Genomic DNA, 15,848 nt, shown 5'->3' on the forward strand with positions numbered 1-15,848 from the left:
GCATTGACTCAGGGAGTTAACGCAAGCCTTCAGGTCTAAGGCAAGGTTCCTCAAAACACGAGTGTTGTTCACCAAGACCTCCTCTGTGCCACGTTAGCCCTGAGGTAATAATAACCCAGCATCCCACCTGCGATCCTCTTCATCCAGGGAGCGTCGTCGATGCCCAGGTTGTTGTTGAGGATCTTGAGGATGTTCCCCAGGATGATGCTGAGGTGGTGGGAGCACACGGTGGTGCAGCAGGCTGTGTGTGGAGCAGAGTTCTCTGTTCCTCTCTCCCACCAATAGGACAAGTAGTTACACAACATGGGCAGGATCACCTCAATCACCTGGAGGGAATGGGGATGGGACGGCACCATATTAAGCGCTAACCACAATATTTAGCCATATCACCATTATCAGAATATTAAGCTATACCACGTAATGCCATCATGCCAGAGATGATGTTAATCAAGGTGTTGCAGTCAATCAAGGCTCCAGCTTTAATAAGTTCCTTTGTGTTGAAACAGAGGGGAGGAGCATCCGGCATCGTGGTGAAAATAAATGGTAGTACATTCTCTGTGTTCTATCGCACGTGCAACAATGTCAGACGAAGAAAACTGTGTTCGTTGTAACAAGTAACGTCTTTGTTGTTGTAATATCGCAAACGAACGCAACAGTTTCACCGCTGAGGATTCCAGCTTTAAAATAGGGTTCACTGTCCAAAAAAGCTCTCTTGTAATATAAACAGATATAGTGATAACAACAGTCCAAGCCCCCCTGACCTGTGGCATCTCTGTGTAGCGTGCTCCAGACTCTGAGATGTCGTTGATGTCCTTCAGCAGGCGATCCAGACGAGGCATGTCTGAACACATCTCCTCCACAGAGTCAGGCATACTCAAGACTACACAGAGAACAGCACACAGTTAGCCATACACCGTTAATAAACATAGGGCTGGTTTCCCAGACATTGATGAAGCCTGGTCCTGGACTAAAATGCAGGGTCTAGGACTAGGCCCTGTGTCCAGGAAAACGGCCCTTACAGTAGAACTAAGGATGTAGTGGAGGTCAATGTAAGGGCATACAGGTTGTAGTCAAGCATAGATTGGTCCTGATCAATTGGTAGTGTTATGATTCAGTATTGCGACTGCAAAGTAGTGACTTACTGGCCCTCTCTCGCGGTGTCTTGGTGTTGAAGACAGACAGGGGGTTGTGAGCATTGAGATCAGGCTCCAGGAAAGCTACAGGCATGGCTCCTACCAGGGTGGCCAGACACTCCCCTAAGGCTGGTAGGTGCCTGGAGGGAACATACAGAGATATTAACACACACAGAGACATTAACACACGCAGGAGACATTAATACACACAGAGACATTAACACAAACAGAGACATTAATACACGCAGAGACATTAATACACACAGAGACATTAATACACACAGAGACATTAATACACACAGAGACATTAATACACACAGAGACATTAACACACACAGAGACATTAACACACGCAGAGACATTAACACACGCAGAGACATTAATACACGCAGAGACATTAATACACACAGAGACATTAATACACACAGAGACATTAATACACACAGAGACATTAACACACACAGAGACATTAATACACACAGAGACATTAACACACGCAGAGACATTAATAGACGCAGAGACATTAATACACACAGAGACATTAACACACGCAGAGACATTAATACACGCAGAGACATTAATACACGCAGAGACATTAATACACACAGAGACATTAATACACACAGAGACATTAATACACACAGAGACATTAATACACACAGAGACATTAATACACACAGAGACATTAACACAAACAGAGACATTAATACACACAGAGACATTAACACAAACACAGACATTAATACACACTGAGAGAAATTGATGATAAAATTATTGTGGGAGCTGTCTTGTTAGACTTCAGTGCAGCTTTGACATTATCGATCATAGTCAGCTGCTGGAAACACTTGTGTTATGGCTTTACACCCCCTGCTATAATGTGGATAAAGAGTTACTTGTCTAACAGAACACAGAGGGTGTTCTTTAATGGAAGCCTTTCAAATATAATCCAGTTAGAATCAGGAATTCCCCAGGGTAGCTGTTTAGGCCCCTTGCTTTTTAAAATGTTTACTAACGACATGCCACTGACTTGGAGTAAATCCAGAGTGTCTATGTATGCGGATGACTCAACACTATACACGTCAGCTACTACAGCGACTGAAATGACTGCAACACTCAACAAAGAGCTGCAGTTGGTTTCAGAGTGGGTGGCAAGGAATAAGTTAGGCCTAAATAGATCTAAAACTGTATTTGGAACAAAACACTCACTAAAACCTAAACCTAAACTAAATCTTGTAATAAATAATGTGGAAATTGAGATGACTAAACTGCTTGGAGTAACCCTAGATTGTAAACTGTCATGGTCAAAACATATTGATGCAGTAGTAGCTAAGATGGGGAGAAGTCTGTCTATAATAAAGCGATGCTCTGCCTTCTTAACAACACTATCAACAAGGCAGGTCCTACAGGCCCTAGTTTTGTCACACCTTGACTATTGTTCAGTTGTGTGGTCAGGTGCCACAAAGAGGGACTTAGGACAATTGCAGTTGGCTCAGAACAGGGCAGCACGGCTGGCTCAGAACAGGGCAGCACGGCTGGCCCTTGGATGTACACAGAGAGCTAATAAAGATAATATGCATGTCAATCTCTCCTGGCTCAAAGTGGAGGAGAGATTGACTTCATCACTACTTTTATTTATGAGAGGTATTGACATGTTGAATGCACTGAGCTGTCTGTCTAAACTAGTGGCACACAGCTCAGACACCCATGCATACCCCACAAGACATGCCACCAGAGGTCTCTTCACAGTCCCCAAGTCCAGAACAGACTATGGGAGGCACACAGTACTACATAGAGCCATGACTACATGGAACTCTATTCCACATCAAGTGACTGACGTAAGCAGTAAAATAAGATATAAAAAACAGATAAAAATACACCTTATGGAACAGCGGGGATTGTGAAGCAACACAAACATTGGCACAGCCACACACACACACACACACACACACACACACACACACACACACACACACACAATACATACACATGAATTTAGTACTGTAGATATGTGGTAGTGGTGGAGTAGGGGCCTGAGGGCACACAGTGTGTTGTGAAATCTGTGAATGTATTGTAATGTTTTTAAAATGGTATAAACTGCCTTAATTTTGCTGATCCCCAGGAAGAGTAGCTGCTGCTTTGGCAGCAGCTAATGGGGATCCATAATAAATACAATACAATACAATACAATACAATACAATACAATACAATACAATATAATACAATACAATACACACAGAGACATTAACACACACAGCGATTAATACACACAGACATACACATTTACAGTAGACATGAGTACTTTGCTGTTCCATAGCACTCTGAAGGAGAGACTTGGAGGACAATGGAATTCAATAAAAAAATTGCTAAAAGTAGAACCAGCATGTTTCGGCTTTTAATTAATTTATTATTTACCTTCACTTACAGCACTCAAGCGTGATTTAGAGCACACCACAGTTCAGACATTGTGATTTTTCTAGTCGGTGTTGGATGGCGTTCTCCTTCTCCAATTATCCAGAGAGATTTAATCACTCTCATTCCATCTCCTACTCCTACAGTACCTCCTTAGATGTGGTGAGGCCTCATACCTCTCCATGAAGATGTGTTTCCCCGTGCCCAATGAGTAGAGACACGTCACAATGCGATAGCACGACAGCTGGACATCATCCACTGGAAAAGGCAACACACACAGGTCAGATTTCCTAGCAATACTAGGACCCCCAGCCATTCCCGCAACCTCTCCTCGGGACCCCCAGCCGCTCCCAAACCTCTCCTTGGGACCCCCAGCCGTTCCCGCAACCTCTCCTCAGAACCCCTAGCCGTTCCCAAACCTCTCCTCGGGACCCCCAGCCGCTCCCAAACCTCTCCTCGGGACCCCCAGCCGCTCCCAAACCTCTCCTCGGGACCCCCAGATGTTCCCTAACCTCTCCTCGGGACCCCCAGCCGCTCCCAAACCTCTCCCCGGAACTCCCAGCCATACCAAACCTCTCTTCGGAGACCCCCAGCCATTCCAAACCTCTCTTCGGAGACCCCCAGATGTTTCATAATTTAGTTTTAGCCCTGAACTAGCTGACCTGATTCAACTAATCAAGGGCTTGATAATCAGTTGACAAGTTGAATCAGGTGTGCTTGTTCTGGAATAGATCAAATACATGGAACGGCTGGGGGTCCCTGAGGAGAGGTTTGGAATGGCTGGGGGTCCCCGAGGAGAGGTTTGGAACGGTTGGGGGTCCCTGAGGAGAGGTTTGGAACGGCTGGGGGTCCCTGAGGAGAGGTTTGGAACGGCTGGGGGTCCCTAGGAGAGGTTTGGAATGGCTGGGGGTCCTCAAGGAAAGGTTTGGAATGGCTGGGGGTCCCGAGGAGAGGTTTGGAATGGCTGGGGGTCCCAGAGGAGAGGTTTGGAATGGCTGGGGGTCCCAGAGGAGAGGTTTGAGAACCACTGCACTAGGGGACTCACGCATGGTGCAACCAGTGTAAATGTATTAAAATAACATCAAGGCTAACTCACCAAGCAGGCAGACTCCAAAGTTGTGCATGGTGACATGTTCGAACAGGGCTGTGAGGATGGGCAGCAGAGCGGTGGTGGCGTAGGTGATGTTCTGGGACAAGCCCTTCATCTGGCTCCGGGACTGGCTGAACTTCCCCAGCTTCAGCATCTCCAGGGTCTTCTCTAGGTCCTCTGCTGCATTCTCAAATAATGTCCTGACCCCAGCCTTCACCATCTCTGAGCCTGACTTCATCACCGTCCTGGGAGGGGAGGAAGAGGACAAAAGGAGAGGTGTAAGAACAACAACACAGAAAAATAAGTGTAAAGGATTCTCCTATAATGACAAAAGGACGCTCTGCACAACCAAATCTAAGCTTTTGGTCAGTAATGACCTTCGTAAGAGATTCTCCTCACACAGGAAACCATTTATGTAATGGATTCCTACAGGGGTCATGCGTGGATGGATTTGCACGGACACACAAAACACTGTACAAAGCGTGTACTTTTTATATCCAGAATAATGATCAACATACATAGCATCTTAACCTTTATTAGTTGTACATGTTTAATGTAACGTTTATTTCCACAGGGAGTTTATTTCCCATTGAGAGCAAGCCCTCTTTCACAAGGGAGCCCTGAATATACACCATTTATACAATTTACAAACGCAATATAATAAAACATATCATTTACAAGCCATTCAACAATCACATTCCTCAGTAGAGTTCCTTAATCAACAATTTGAACTGAACGAGAAGCACCAGAACATCAAGTTGCGGTTTTACTTTTTCCTGATTTAAGGGGAGACAAGAGGTTTGTTCTTCAGGGTCTTTAAAAGGCTCTTACCTTGTGTCGAGGGAATGAGCCAGGATGTGTAGACAGCTCACCATAATAGCCGAGTCGCTCCCTATGAGAACACATTGATATGGAAATCACTGCCAAAGAGTAGAGGCAGCACAAATAGAACAAATCAGAGCACTGAGGCAATGGTAAAGGCATTGACACACTGGTAAAGACATTGACACACTGGTAAAGGCCTGACACACTGGTAAAGACATTGACACACTGGTAAAGGCATTGACACACTGGTAAAGGCATTGACACACTGGTAAAGGCATTGACACACTGGTAAAGGCATTGACACACTGGTAAAGACATTGACACACTGGTAAAGGCATTGACACACTGGTAAAGGCCTGACACACTGGTAAAGGCATTGACACACTGGTAAAGGCCTGACACACTGGTAAAGACATTGACACACAGGTAAAGGCATTGACACACTGGTAAAGACATTGACACACAGGTAAAGGCATTGACACACTGGTAAAGGCATTGACACACTGGTAAAGGCATTGACACACTGGTAAAGGCATGACACACTGGTAAAGGCCTTACACACTGGTAAAGGCATTGACACACTGGTAAAGGCATTGACACACTGGTAAAGGCATTGACACACTGGTAAAGGCATTGACACACTGGTAAAGGCATTGACACACTGGTAAATGCATTGACACACTGGTAAAGGCATTGACACACTGGTAAAGGCATTGACACACTGGTAAAGACATTGACACACTGGTAAAGACATTGACACACTGGTAAAGGCATTGACACACTGGTAAAGGCATTGACACACTGGTAAAGACATTGACCGAGGTCCTTACCAAAGAGGGAAATCCTGTGTCTGACAAGAGCTGCCATCTTACAGAACAGGCTGTAAAATATAGGAGAGGAAAGGCAGTGAAATAACCAGATAAAGAAAGGAGAGAAGAAAACAAACTGAGGAAAACAAGAAAATAATTGTTCACAAGTTTCACATGTGTATTGTAGTGCCCAGTCTGAAATCTATCTACACCTACCTTCCCTAGACACCGGGCTAGGTGAACTTTCCTCCATATAGCTTACACCTATCTGATCCTCTCAGGTCAATTGGAAGTGTCTATGTGACTCTCATTAGAAAACTGTGGCTGGGGATTCTGTGTTGAGTTCAGACCGGCAACATTGTCATTCACCAGTGTGTCCGCTACTGGTACCTTACCTGGTGATCATCTCCTTCTCCTTGTTAGAGGCGTAGCCACTGCTGCTCAGGTTCTTACTGGGCGAGGACAGGAAGTACATGCTGTGATTCTTAAAGTACATGTCTATGAGAGGTAGCAGCACCTATAGGGCAGATTGGGAGAAGGGGTGGATCAAGGCAGAGCTTAGAGAGCTTATTCCACAGTGTCTACAATTCATTTCCTGTCTATTGTTGAAAGACTGTACATCCATACCTTGGCGAAGAACTTGATTTCCTGATCGTGAGGCGATTTGTCTGTCTTTCCGCTGGTGGCCATGGCCTCTGGAAAAACCAGGTTCAAAGACGTATAAAACTTAAACTAGACACTTAACTAAATTGAGAATGAATTTGAATTCCCCATTTCAAAGCATATTCATCAAATGTCTGAGTGGACTCACCTAGGTGGGCGATGAACTCCTGAGCCGAGTCCACATACTTCAGCAACCTCTTGAGAAACGTGTAAGCAAACCTCTTCTCCATGGACGATGAGTCTTGCTCCATGTCCTTCAGACCTCTGCAGAACATCAATAAGATAAGACACAACAGAACTTCATTGATTGACTAAAACAGTAGTAATTACTGTTTAGTCAGCTGATTACTGTTTTAGTCTGCTGATTACTGTTTTAGTCAGCTGATTACTGTTTTAGTCAGCTGATTACTGTTTTAGTCAGCCGATGACTGTTTTAGTCTGCCGATGACTGTTTTAGTCAGCCGATGACTGTTTTAGTCTGTTTTAGTCAGTTGATGACTGTTTTAGTCAGCTGATGACTGTTTTAGTCAGCTGATGACTGTTTTAGTCTGCCGATGACTGTTTTAGTCAGCCGATGACTGTTTTAGTCTGTTTTAGTCAGCCGATGACTGTTTTAGTCTGTTTTAGTCAGCTGATGACTGTTTTAGTCAGCTGATGACTGTTTTAGTCAGCTGATGACTGTTTTAGTCAGCTGATGACTGATTTAGTCAGCTGATGACTGTTTTAGTCAGCTGATGACTGATTTAGTCAGCTGATGACTGTTTTAGTCAGCTGATGTGATGACTGTTTTAGTCAGCTGATGACTGTTTTAGTCAGTTGATGACTGATTTAGTCAGTTGATGACTGATTTAGTCAGCTGATGACTGATTTAGTCAGCTGATGACTGATTTAGTCAGCTGATGACTGTTTTAGTCAGCTGATGACTGTTTTAGTAAGCTGATGACTGTTTTAGTCAGCTGATGACTGTTTTAGTCAGCTGATGACTGTTTTAGTCAGCTGATTACTGTTTTAGTCAGCTGATGACTGTTTTAGTCAATTGATGACTGTTTTAGTCAGCTGATGACTGTTTTAGTAAGCTGATGACTGTTTTAGTCAGCTGATGACTGTTTCGTCTGCTGATTACTGTTTCGTCTGCTGATTACTTTAATACAGTAAGCAGGTGATTTTGATCTGAATCTTCAGGCGCAAACAGGAGAAACATCTTCAAAGCATTTCTTGTCAATGGACTTGAAGTTCAGGTGGCATCTCTTCCATTTCAAAACATTCAGTTGCCCACTGAACATGACATGACAGAATGTAAGAAACAGTGATTGACTGATTGATTAACTGATTGATTTCATGTCCTCGGTGGTAACAGACAGATGCGGTATACGGTGAGATAATTAGGGGGAGAGTCTGACCTGGTGATAGTGTATCCATTGATCTGAAGAAATTTAAAGAGATCCTGGACCTTCTCTCTGTCTCTGTACTTCTCCTTGGCTGTCAGAGTGTCATAGGGCACCAGCAATGGGTGGCTCCCTCCTCCTGAGACAGACAGCAAACACATCAAACAGTGGCTACACTTTCACAAACATACAGTATTCAGTATATACAAACATACAGTATATACATACAGTATATACCTACATATATATAGACCTATATATACTTTTGAACGGTAGTGTATATGTAGGTACATACTGTATGTATAGATGTGGGTATATACCGCACTTAGAAATGTCCTTGTTTTGAAAGAAAAGCGAACTGTCCTCTTGCTCAGTTGTGCACCGGGACCTCCCACTCCTCTTTCTATTCTGGTTAGAGCCAGTTTGCGCTGTTCTGTGAAGGGAGTAGTACACAGCGTTGTACGAGATCTTCAGGTTCTTTGCAATTTCTCGCATGGAATAGCCTTCATTTCTCAGAACAAGAATTGACTAACGAGTTTCAGAAGAAAGTTATTTGTTTCTGGCCATTTTTGAGCCTGTAATTGAACCAACAAACGCTGATGCTCCAGATACTCAACTAGTCCAAAGATGGCCAGTTGTATTGCTTCTTTAATCAGAACAACAGTTTTTAGCTGTGCTAACATAATTGCAAAGGGTTTTCTAATGATCAATTAGCCTTTAAAATGATAAACTTGGATTACATAACACAATGTGCCATTGGAACACAGAAGTGATGATTGCTGAAAATGGGCCTCTGTACGCCTATGTAAATATTCCATTAAAAATCAGCCGTTTCCAGCTACAATAGTCAGTTACAACATTAACAATGTCTAAACTGTATTTCTGATCAATTTGATGTTAATTTTAAAAGACAGAACATTTCCTTTCCTTTCAAAAACAAGGACATTTCAAAGTGACCCCAAACTTTTGAATGGTAGTGAATATATACAACTTTTGACCAGTAGTGTATATGTAGGTTTATATATAGGTTTATATATAGGTCTATATATATATATACACCTACTCATTCAAGGGTTTTTCTTAGTTTTACTATTTTCTACATTGCAGAATAATAGTGAAGACATCAAAAATATGAAATAACACATATGGAATCATGTAGTAAACAAAAACGTGTTGAACATATTTTATATTCTTCAAAATAGCCACCCTTTTGCCTTGATGACAGCTTTTCACACTCTTGGCATTCTCTCAACCAGCTTCATGAGGAATGCTTTTCCAACAGTCTTGAAGGAGTTACCACATATGCTAAGCATTTGTTGGCTGCTTTTTCTTTACTCTGCAGTCCAACTCATCCCAAACAATCTCAATTGGGTTGACATCGGGTGACTGTGGAGGCCAGGTCATCTGATGCAGCCCTCCATCACTCTCCTTCTTGGTCAAATAGCCCTTACACAGCCTGGAGGTGTGTTGAAAAACAAATGATAGTCCCACTAAGCGCAAACCAGATGTGATGGCGTATTGCTGAAGAATGCTGTGGTAGCCTTACAGTGTCACCAGTAAAGCACCCCCACAACATCACACCTCCTCCTCCATGATTCACGATGGGAACCACACATGTGGAGATCATCCGATCACCTTCTCTGCATCTGATAAAGACACAGAGGTTGGAACCAAACATTTTTTTAAATATTTATTTTACCCCTTTTTCGTGGTATCCAATTGGCAGTAGTTACTGTCTTTTCTCATCGCTGCAACTCCCGTATAGACTCGGGAGAGGCGAAGGTCGAGAGCCATGCATCCTCCGAAACAAGACCCAACCAAGCCGCACTGCTTCTTGACACAATGCACATCCAACCCGACCAATATGTCGGAGGAAACACCGTACACCTGGTCAGCGTGCACTGCACTCGGCCTGCCACAGGAGTCACTAGTGCACGATGAGACAAGGATATCCCTAACCCGGACGACGCTGGGCCAATTATGCGCCGCCCCATGGGCCTTCCGGTCGTGGCAGGCTGCGACAGAGCCTGGGCTCAAACCCAGAATCTCCGGTGGCACAGCTAGCACTGCGATGCAGTGCCTTAGACCACTGCGCCACCCGGGAGGCCTGGAACCAAAAATGTTGACTCATCAGACCAAGGGACAGATTTCCATAGGTCTAATGTCCATTGCTCGTGTTTCTTGGCCCAAGCAAGTATCTTCTTCTTATTGGTGTCCTTTAGTAGTGGTTTCTTTGCAGCAATTCAACCATGAAGGCCTGATTCACGCAGTCTCCTCTGAACAGTTGATGTTGAGATGTGTCTGTTACATGAACTCTGTGAAGCATTTATTTGGGCTGCAATCTGAGGTGGAGTTAACTCTAATGAACTTTGCAGTTATACTTAAACTACATCTTTGATAATTAAGAGCTTTTGCAAAAGCACTTTGACTTTCAATGATGCGCTATCTCTAATGAACCATTGAAAAATGACTACACAAATGTACAAAGATCTTTTATAGCCAAGATACACCCCTCTCAACGTACATGACGAACCACAGATACATAGAATGGGTCACAAGGTTAAGTTTTGTATGAAAGATATCTATAAAACATAGCAGACAGCAACTGCTGTGTCAACAGTTTTCATTGTATAGACCAGTGTCTGGTCCTCCTACTCCAAACTGGAACCGTCTCTCCCTGGTACAGTATAGAACAGACCAGTGTCTGGTCCTCCTACTCCAAACTGGAACCGTCTCTTCCTGGTACGGTATAGAACAGAGCCATTAGCTCATGTCCTCTGGAATGCTCTTTTAGGCTTTATTACTCAAAGACATCGTAAATCTCCTCTGTCAGTGCTATCTCATAGAGGCCCATCCTCAGTAGAACACACACACAATAGTTAACAGAATACTCTATTCTGTCGAATATTACAACCATTATAATACAATACAAGCGTTATAATCTTGCAATTTTCCACAACAGGTATTTTACCAAATAGGGCTATCTTCTGTATTCCACCCCTTCCGTGTCACAAGAGTGTGAAAAGCTGTCATCAAGTTAAAGGCTGGCTACTTTAACTGTTTTTGGTTACTACAAAACTATAGTTTTGGCATTTCGGTTGAAGTCGGAAGTTTACATAGACTTAGGTTGGCGTCATTAAAACTCGTTTTTTAACCACTCCGCAAATTTCTTGTTAACAAACTATAGTTTTGGCAAGTTGGTTAGGACATCTACTTTGTGCATGACACAAGTAGTTTTTCCAACAATTGTTTACAGACAGATTATTTCACTTATAATTCACAGGATCACAATTCCAGTGGGTCAGAAGTTTACATACACTAAGTTGACGGTGCCTTTAAACAGCTTGGAAAATTCCAGAAAATGATGTCATGGCTTTAGAAGCTTCTGATAGACTAATTGACATCATTTGAGTCAATTGGAGGTGTACCTGTGGATGTATTTCAAGGCCTACCTTCAAACGCAGTGCCTCTTTGCTTGACATCATGGGAAAATCAAAAGAAATCAGCCAAGACCTTGTAGACATCCACAAGTCTGGTTCATCCTTGGGAGCAATTTCCAAATGCCTGAAGGTACCATGTTCATCTGTACAAACAATAGTACGCAAGTATAAACACCATCAGACCACGCAGCCGTCATACTGCTCAGGAAGGAGACGCGTTCTGTCTCATAGAGATGAACGTACTTTGGTGCAAAAAAGTGCAAATCAATCCCAGAACAACAGCAAAGGACCTTGTGAAGATGAAGGAGGAAACAGGTACAAAATGGTCTATATCCACAGTAAAACGAGTCCTATATCGACATAACCTGAAAGGCCAATCAGCAAGGAAGAAGCCACTGCTCCAAAACCGCCACAAAAAAGCCAGACTACGGTTGGCAACTGCACATGGGGACAAAGATCGTACTTTCTGGAGAAATGTCCTCTGGTCTGATGAAACAAAAATAGAACTGTTTGGCCATAATGATCATCGTTATGTTTGGAGGAAAAAGGGGGAGGCTTGCAAGCCGAAGAACACAACCTTGAAGCACGGGGGTGGCAGCATCATGTTGTGGGAGCGCTTTGCTGCAGGAGGGAATGGTGCACTTCACAAAATAGATGGCAACATGAGGCAGGAAAATCATGTGGATATAGTGAAGCGACATCTCAAGACATCAGTCAGGAAGTTAAAGCTTGGTCGCAAATGGGTCTTCCAAATGGACAATGATCCCAAGCATACTTCCAAAGTTGTTGCAAAATGGCTTAAGGACAACAAAGTCAAGGTATTGGAGTGGCCATCACAAAGCCCTGACCTCAATCAATATAGAAAATTTGTGGGCAGAACTGAAAAAGCATGTGCGATCAAGGAGGCCTAAAAAACTGACTCAGTTACACCAGCTCTGTCAGGAGGAATGGGTCAAAATTCACCCAACTTATTGTGGGAAGCTTGTGGAAGGCTACCCGAAACGTTTGACCCAAGTTAAACAATTTAACCTGTTATGGATAGGGGGCAGTATTTTCACGGCCGGATAAAAACGTACCCGATTTAATCTGATTATTACTCCTGCCCAGAAACTAGAATATGCATATAATTAGCTTATAATTAGCTTTGGATAAAAAACACTCCAAAGTTTCTAAAACTGTTTGAATGGTGTCTGTGAGTATAACAGAACTCATTTGGCAGGCCAAAACCTGAGAAGATTCCTTACAGGAAGTGCCCTCTCTGACCATTTCTTGGCCTTCTACACTCTCTTTATTGAAAACTGAGGATCTCTGCTGTAACGTGACACTTCCTACGGCTCCCATAGGCTCTCAGAAGGCGGCAGAACGGTGAATGATGACTCTGCTGTCTCTGGCTGAAAAACAGTAGCGCATTTGGATAGTGGTCGATCTGAGAACAATGAGACTGGGGGCGCGTGCACGAGCCGATACCATGTTTTTATTTTCAGTCTTTGAACGAAAACAACGACTCCCGGTCGGAATATTATCGCTTTTTTACGAGAAAAATCGCATAAAAATAGATTTTAAACAGCGTTTGACATGCTTCGAAGTACAGTAATGGAATATTTAGATTTTTTTTGTCACGAAACGCGTCGGGCGCATCACCCTTCGGATAGTGTCTTGAACGCACAACAAAACGCCGCTATTTGGATATAACTATGGATTATTTGGAACCAAACCAACATTTGTTATTGAAGTAGAAGTCCCGGGAGTGCATTCTGACGAAGAACAGCAAAGGTAATCCAATTTTTCTTATAGTAAATCTGAGTTTGGTGAGGGCTAAACTTGGTGGGTGTCAAAATAGCTAGCCCGTGATGGCGAGCTATCTACTCAGAATATTGCAAAATGTGCTTTCACCGAAAAGCTATTTTAAAATCGGACATAGCGATTGCATAAAGGAGTTCTATATCTATAATTCTTAAAATAATTGTTATGTTTTTTGTGAACGTTTATCGTGAGTAATTTAGTAAATTCACCGTAAGTTTCGGTGGGTATGCTAGTTCTGAACGTCACATGCTAATGTAAAAAGCTGTTTTTTTATATAAATATGAACTTGATTGAACAAAACATGCATGTATTGTATAATATAATGTCCTACGAGTGTCATCTGATGAAGATCATCAAAGGTTAGTGCTGCATTTAGCTGTGGTTTTGTTTTTTGTGACATTATATGCTAGCTTGAAAAATGGGTGTCTGATTATTTCTGGCTGGGTACTCTGCTGACATAATCTAATGTTTTGCTTTCGCTGTAAAGCCTTTTTGAAATCGGACAGTGTGGTTAGATAAAGGAGAGTCTTGTCTTTAAAATGGTGTAAAATAGTCATATGTTTGAAAAATTGAAGTTTTCGGATTTTCGAGGACTTTGTATTTCGCGCCACGCCCATCATTGGATATTGGAGCAGGTGTTCCGCTAGCGGAACGTCTAGATGTAAGAGTTAAAGGCAATGCTACCAAATGCTAATTGAGTGTATTTAAACTTCTGACCCACTGGGAATGTGATAAAAGAAATAAAAGCTGAAATAAAGCTGAAATAAATCATTCTCTCTACTATCTACTATTATTCTGACATTTCACATTCATTTTTACTAGGATTAAATGTCAGGAATTGTGAAAAACTGAGTTCAAATGTATTTGGCTAAGGTGTATGTAAACTTCTGACTTCAACTGTATATATATATATATATATACGTATACCTACATCTTACATAAACTTTAACATACACTTCCGACACACACATTTAGCATGCATTATTCCTGGGTGATTACAAGGGATGACGGGCCTTGTGGTTGACTACACACCTTTACTGTTCAGCTCAGCCTTCTTCTTCTTGGCCCAGATGTTGTGGTAGTTCTCTGCTACTACCTCCACCATCCCCTACAGGGGGAACACACACACATGGACATGAAAACAGTCAGTGTTTTGGATGTGTCATGATGAAGCTACTACAGGCAGGGTTTCTCAAACTCAGTCCACAGCTGATTCAAATAATCAAAGCTTGATGAGTTGTTATTTGAATCAGCTGTGTAGGGCTACGGCAAAAAAACAAAACATTCATCCGGGAATGGGGCCCAGGATCGAGTTTGGGAAACCCCGCACTACAGCAGACCTGAGTTCCAATTCTATTTTAAATCTTCCAAATACTTCTGAGCGTTTGCTTTAGCCTTCCTGGATTAGCAGGCGGATGGGGTTAGTACTTTTGGGACTTTTTTCTAGTTGTCTCATTGGAAAAGGGTAGCCTCAAACAAAGCACAACAAATTCCAATAGCATGTGAACACAGGTCTGGTGTGGAGTGCAGAGCACCACCCATGGCCCATGGCCCACAGCACACTGTACCTGCTTAGTAACATAACATCAGATGTGATGTCATATTACATTATATAGTATCATGACTTGATAGAGGGTAAAACATTATGGAGAACATTGTTCAATAACCACAACATAAAAACATAGCAATTGTTCCATGACAACAACCTGCAACTCTCTGGATAGAGTAATATTGTTCAGATCCAATGGTGGTTCCGGGATGAATTCGTTATCGTTATCCTGTCAACATTAAAAGATAATAAGGTGAATCATTAAATAAAATCGGTGATATGGTGTATTGATGTGGGAAATGTTAGCCATTCAACGTACAGTATATATTCACAAACACACTACCTGAGTGGACTCTGAGATCTTGCTTTGTTTCCTGATTAACATGGCCTCTCCCTCTTTGGTCCTCTCCATGTTCCAGCCCATAGCTAACATACTCTTTAGAGACTCCTTCACTGGCCAGCGGTACGTCTCCCTCTCCTACAAACACAGACACAGGCACACAATGTACAGTAAATGACCCTTTCAATCAGTCTCTCGTAACAGATTGTTAGCTAGCTACAGTAGCTACTGCAGAGAAAATGTGTTTCTGGATTCTGAGATTCGCTTTATAATATCAACAGTACCTTCTCACTGAGTGACAGATTAGTGTTATAATATAAACAGTACCTTCACACTGAGTGACAGATTAGTGTTATAATATCAACAGTACCTTCTCACTGAGTGACAGATTAGTGTTATAGT

General features: G+C 42.6%; 1 protein-coding gene across 3 annotated transcripts in view; it reads right to left on the reverse strand.

Moving 5' to 3' along the window:
- The window catches only part of ryr3 (ryanodine receptor 3), a 242,265-nt gene that overhangs the window by 45,322 nt on the left and 181,095 nt on the right, over window positions 1–15,848 (reverse strand). For all 3 annotated transcript variants that reach the window (XM_029704372.1, XM_029704286.1, XM_029704198.1), the window contains 14 exons: window positions 15,450–15,584; window positions 15,264–15,335; window positions 14,590–14,665; window positions 8,330–8,453; window positions 7,078–7,193; window positions 6,894–6,961; window positions 6,662–6,783; window positions 6,288–6,337; window positions 5,464–5,524; window positions 4,639–4,877; window positions 3,719–3,800; window positions 1,143–1,273; window positions 762–880; window positions 128–326 (listed from right to left, as the gene is read on the reverse strand). In XM_029704372.1, the coding sequence (XP_029560232.1) occupies window positions 128–326; window positions 762–880; window positions 1,143–1,273; window positions 3,719–3,800; window positions 4,639–4,877; window positions 5,464–5,524; window positions 6,288–6,337; window positions 6,662–6,783; window positions 6,894–6,961; window positions 7,078–7,193; window positions 8,330–8,453; window positions 14,590–14,665; window positions 15,264–15,335; window positions 15,450–15,584 (1,594 nt within the window). The remainder of the gene's footprint in view (window positions 1–127; window positions 327–761; window positions 881–1,142; window positions 1,274–3,718; window positions 3,801–4,638; window positions 4,878–5,463; window positions 5,525–6,287; window positions 6,338–6,661; window positions 6,784–6,893; window positions 6,962–7,077; window positions 7,194–8,329; window positions 8,454–14,589; window positions 14,666–15,263; window positions 15,336–15,449; window positions 15,585–15,848) is intronic.

The sequence above is a fragment of the Salmo trutta genome, chromosome 1, assembly GCF_901001165.1.
Source record: "Salmo trutta chromosome 1, fSalTru1.1, whole genome shotgun sequence".
NCBI lineage: Eukaryota > Metazoa > Chordata > Actinopteri > Salmoniformes > Salmonidae > Salmo > Salmo trutta.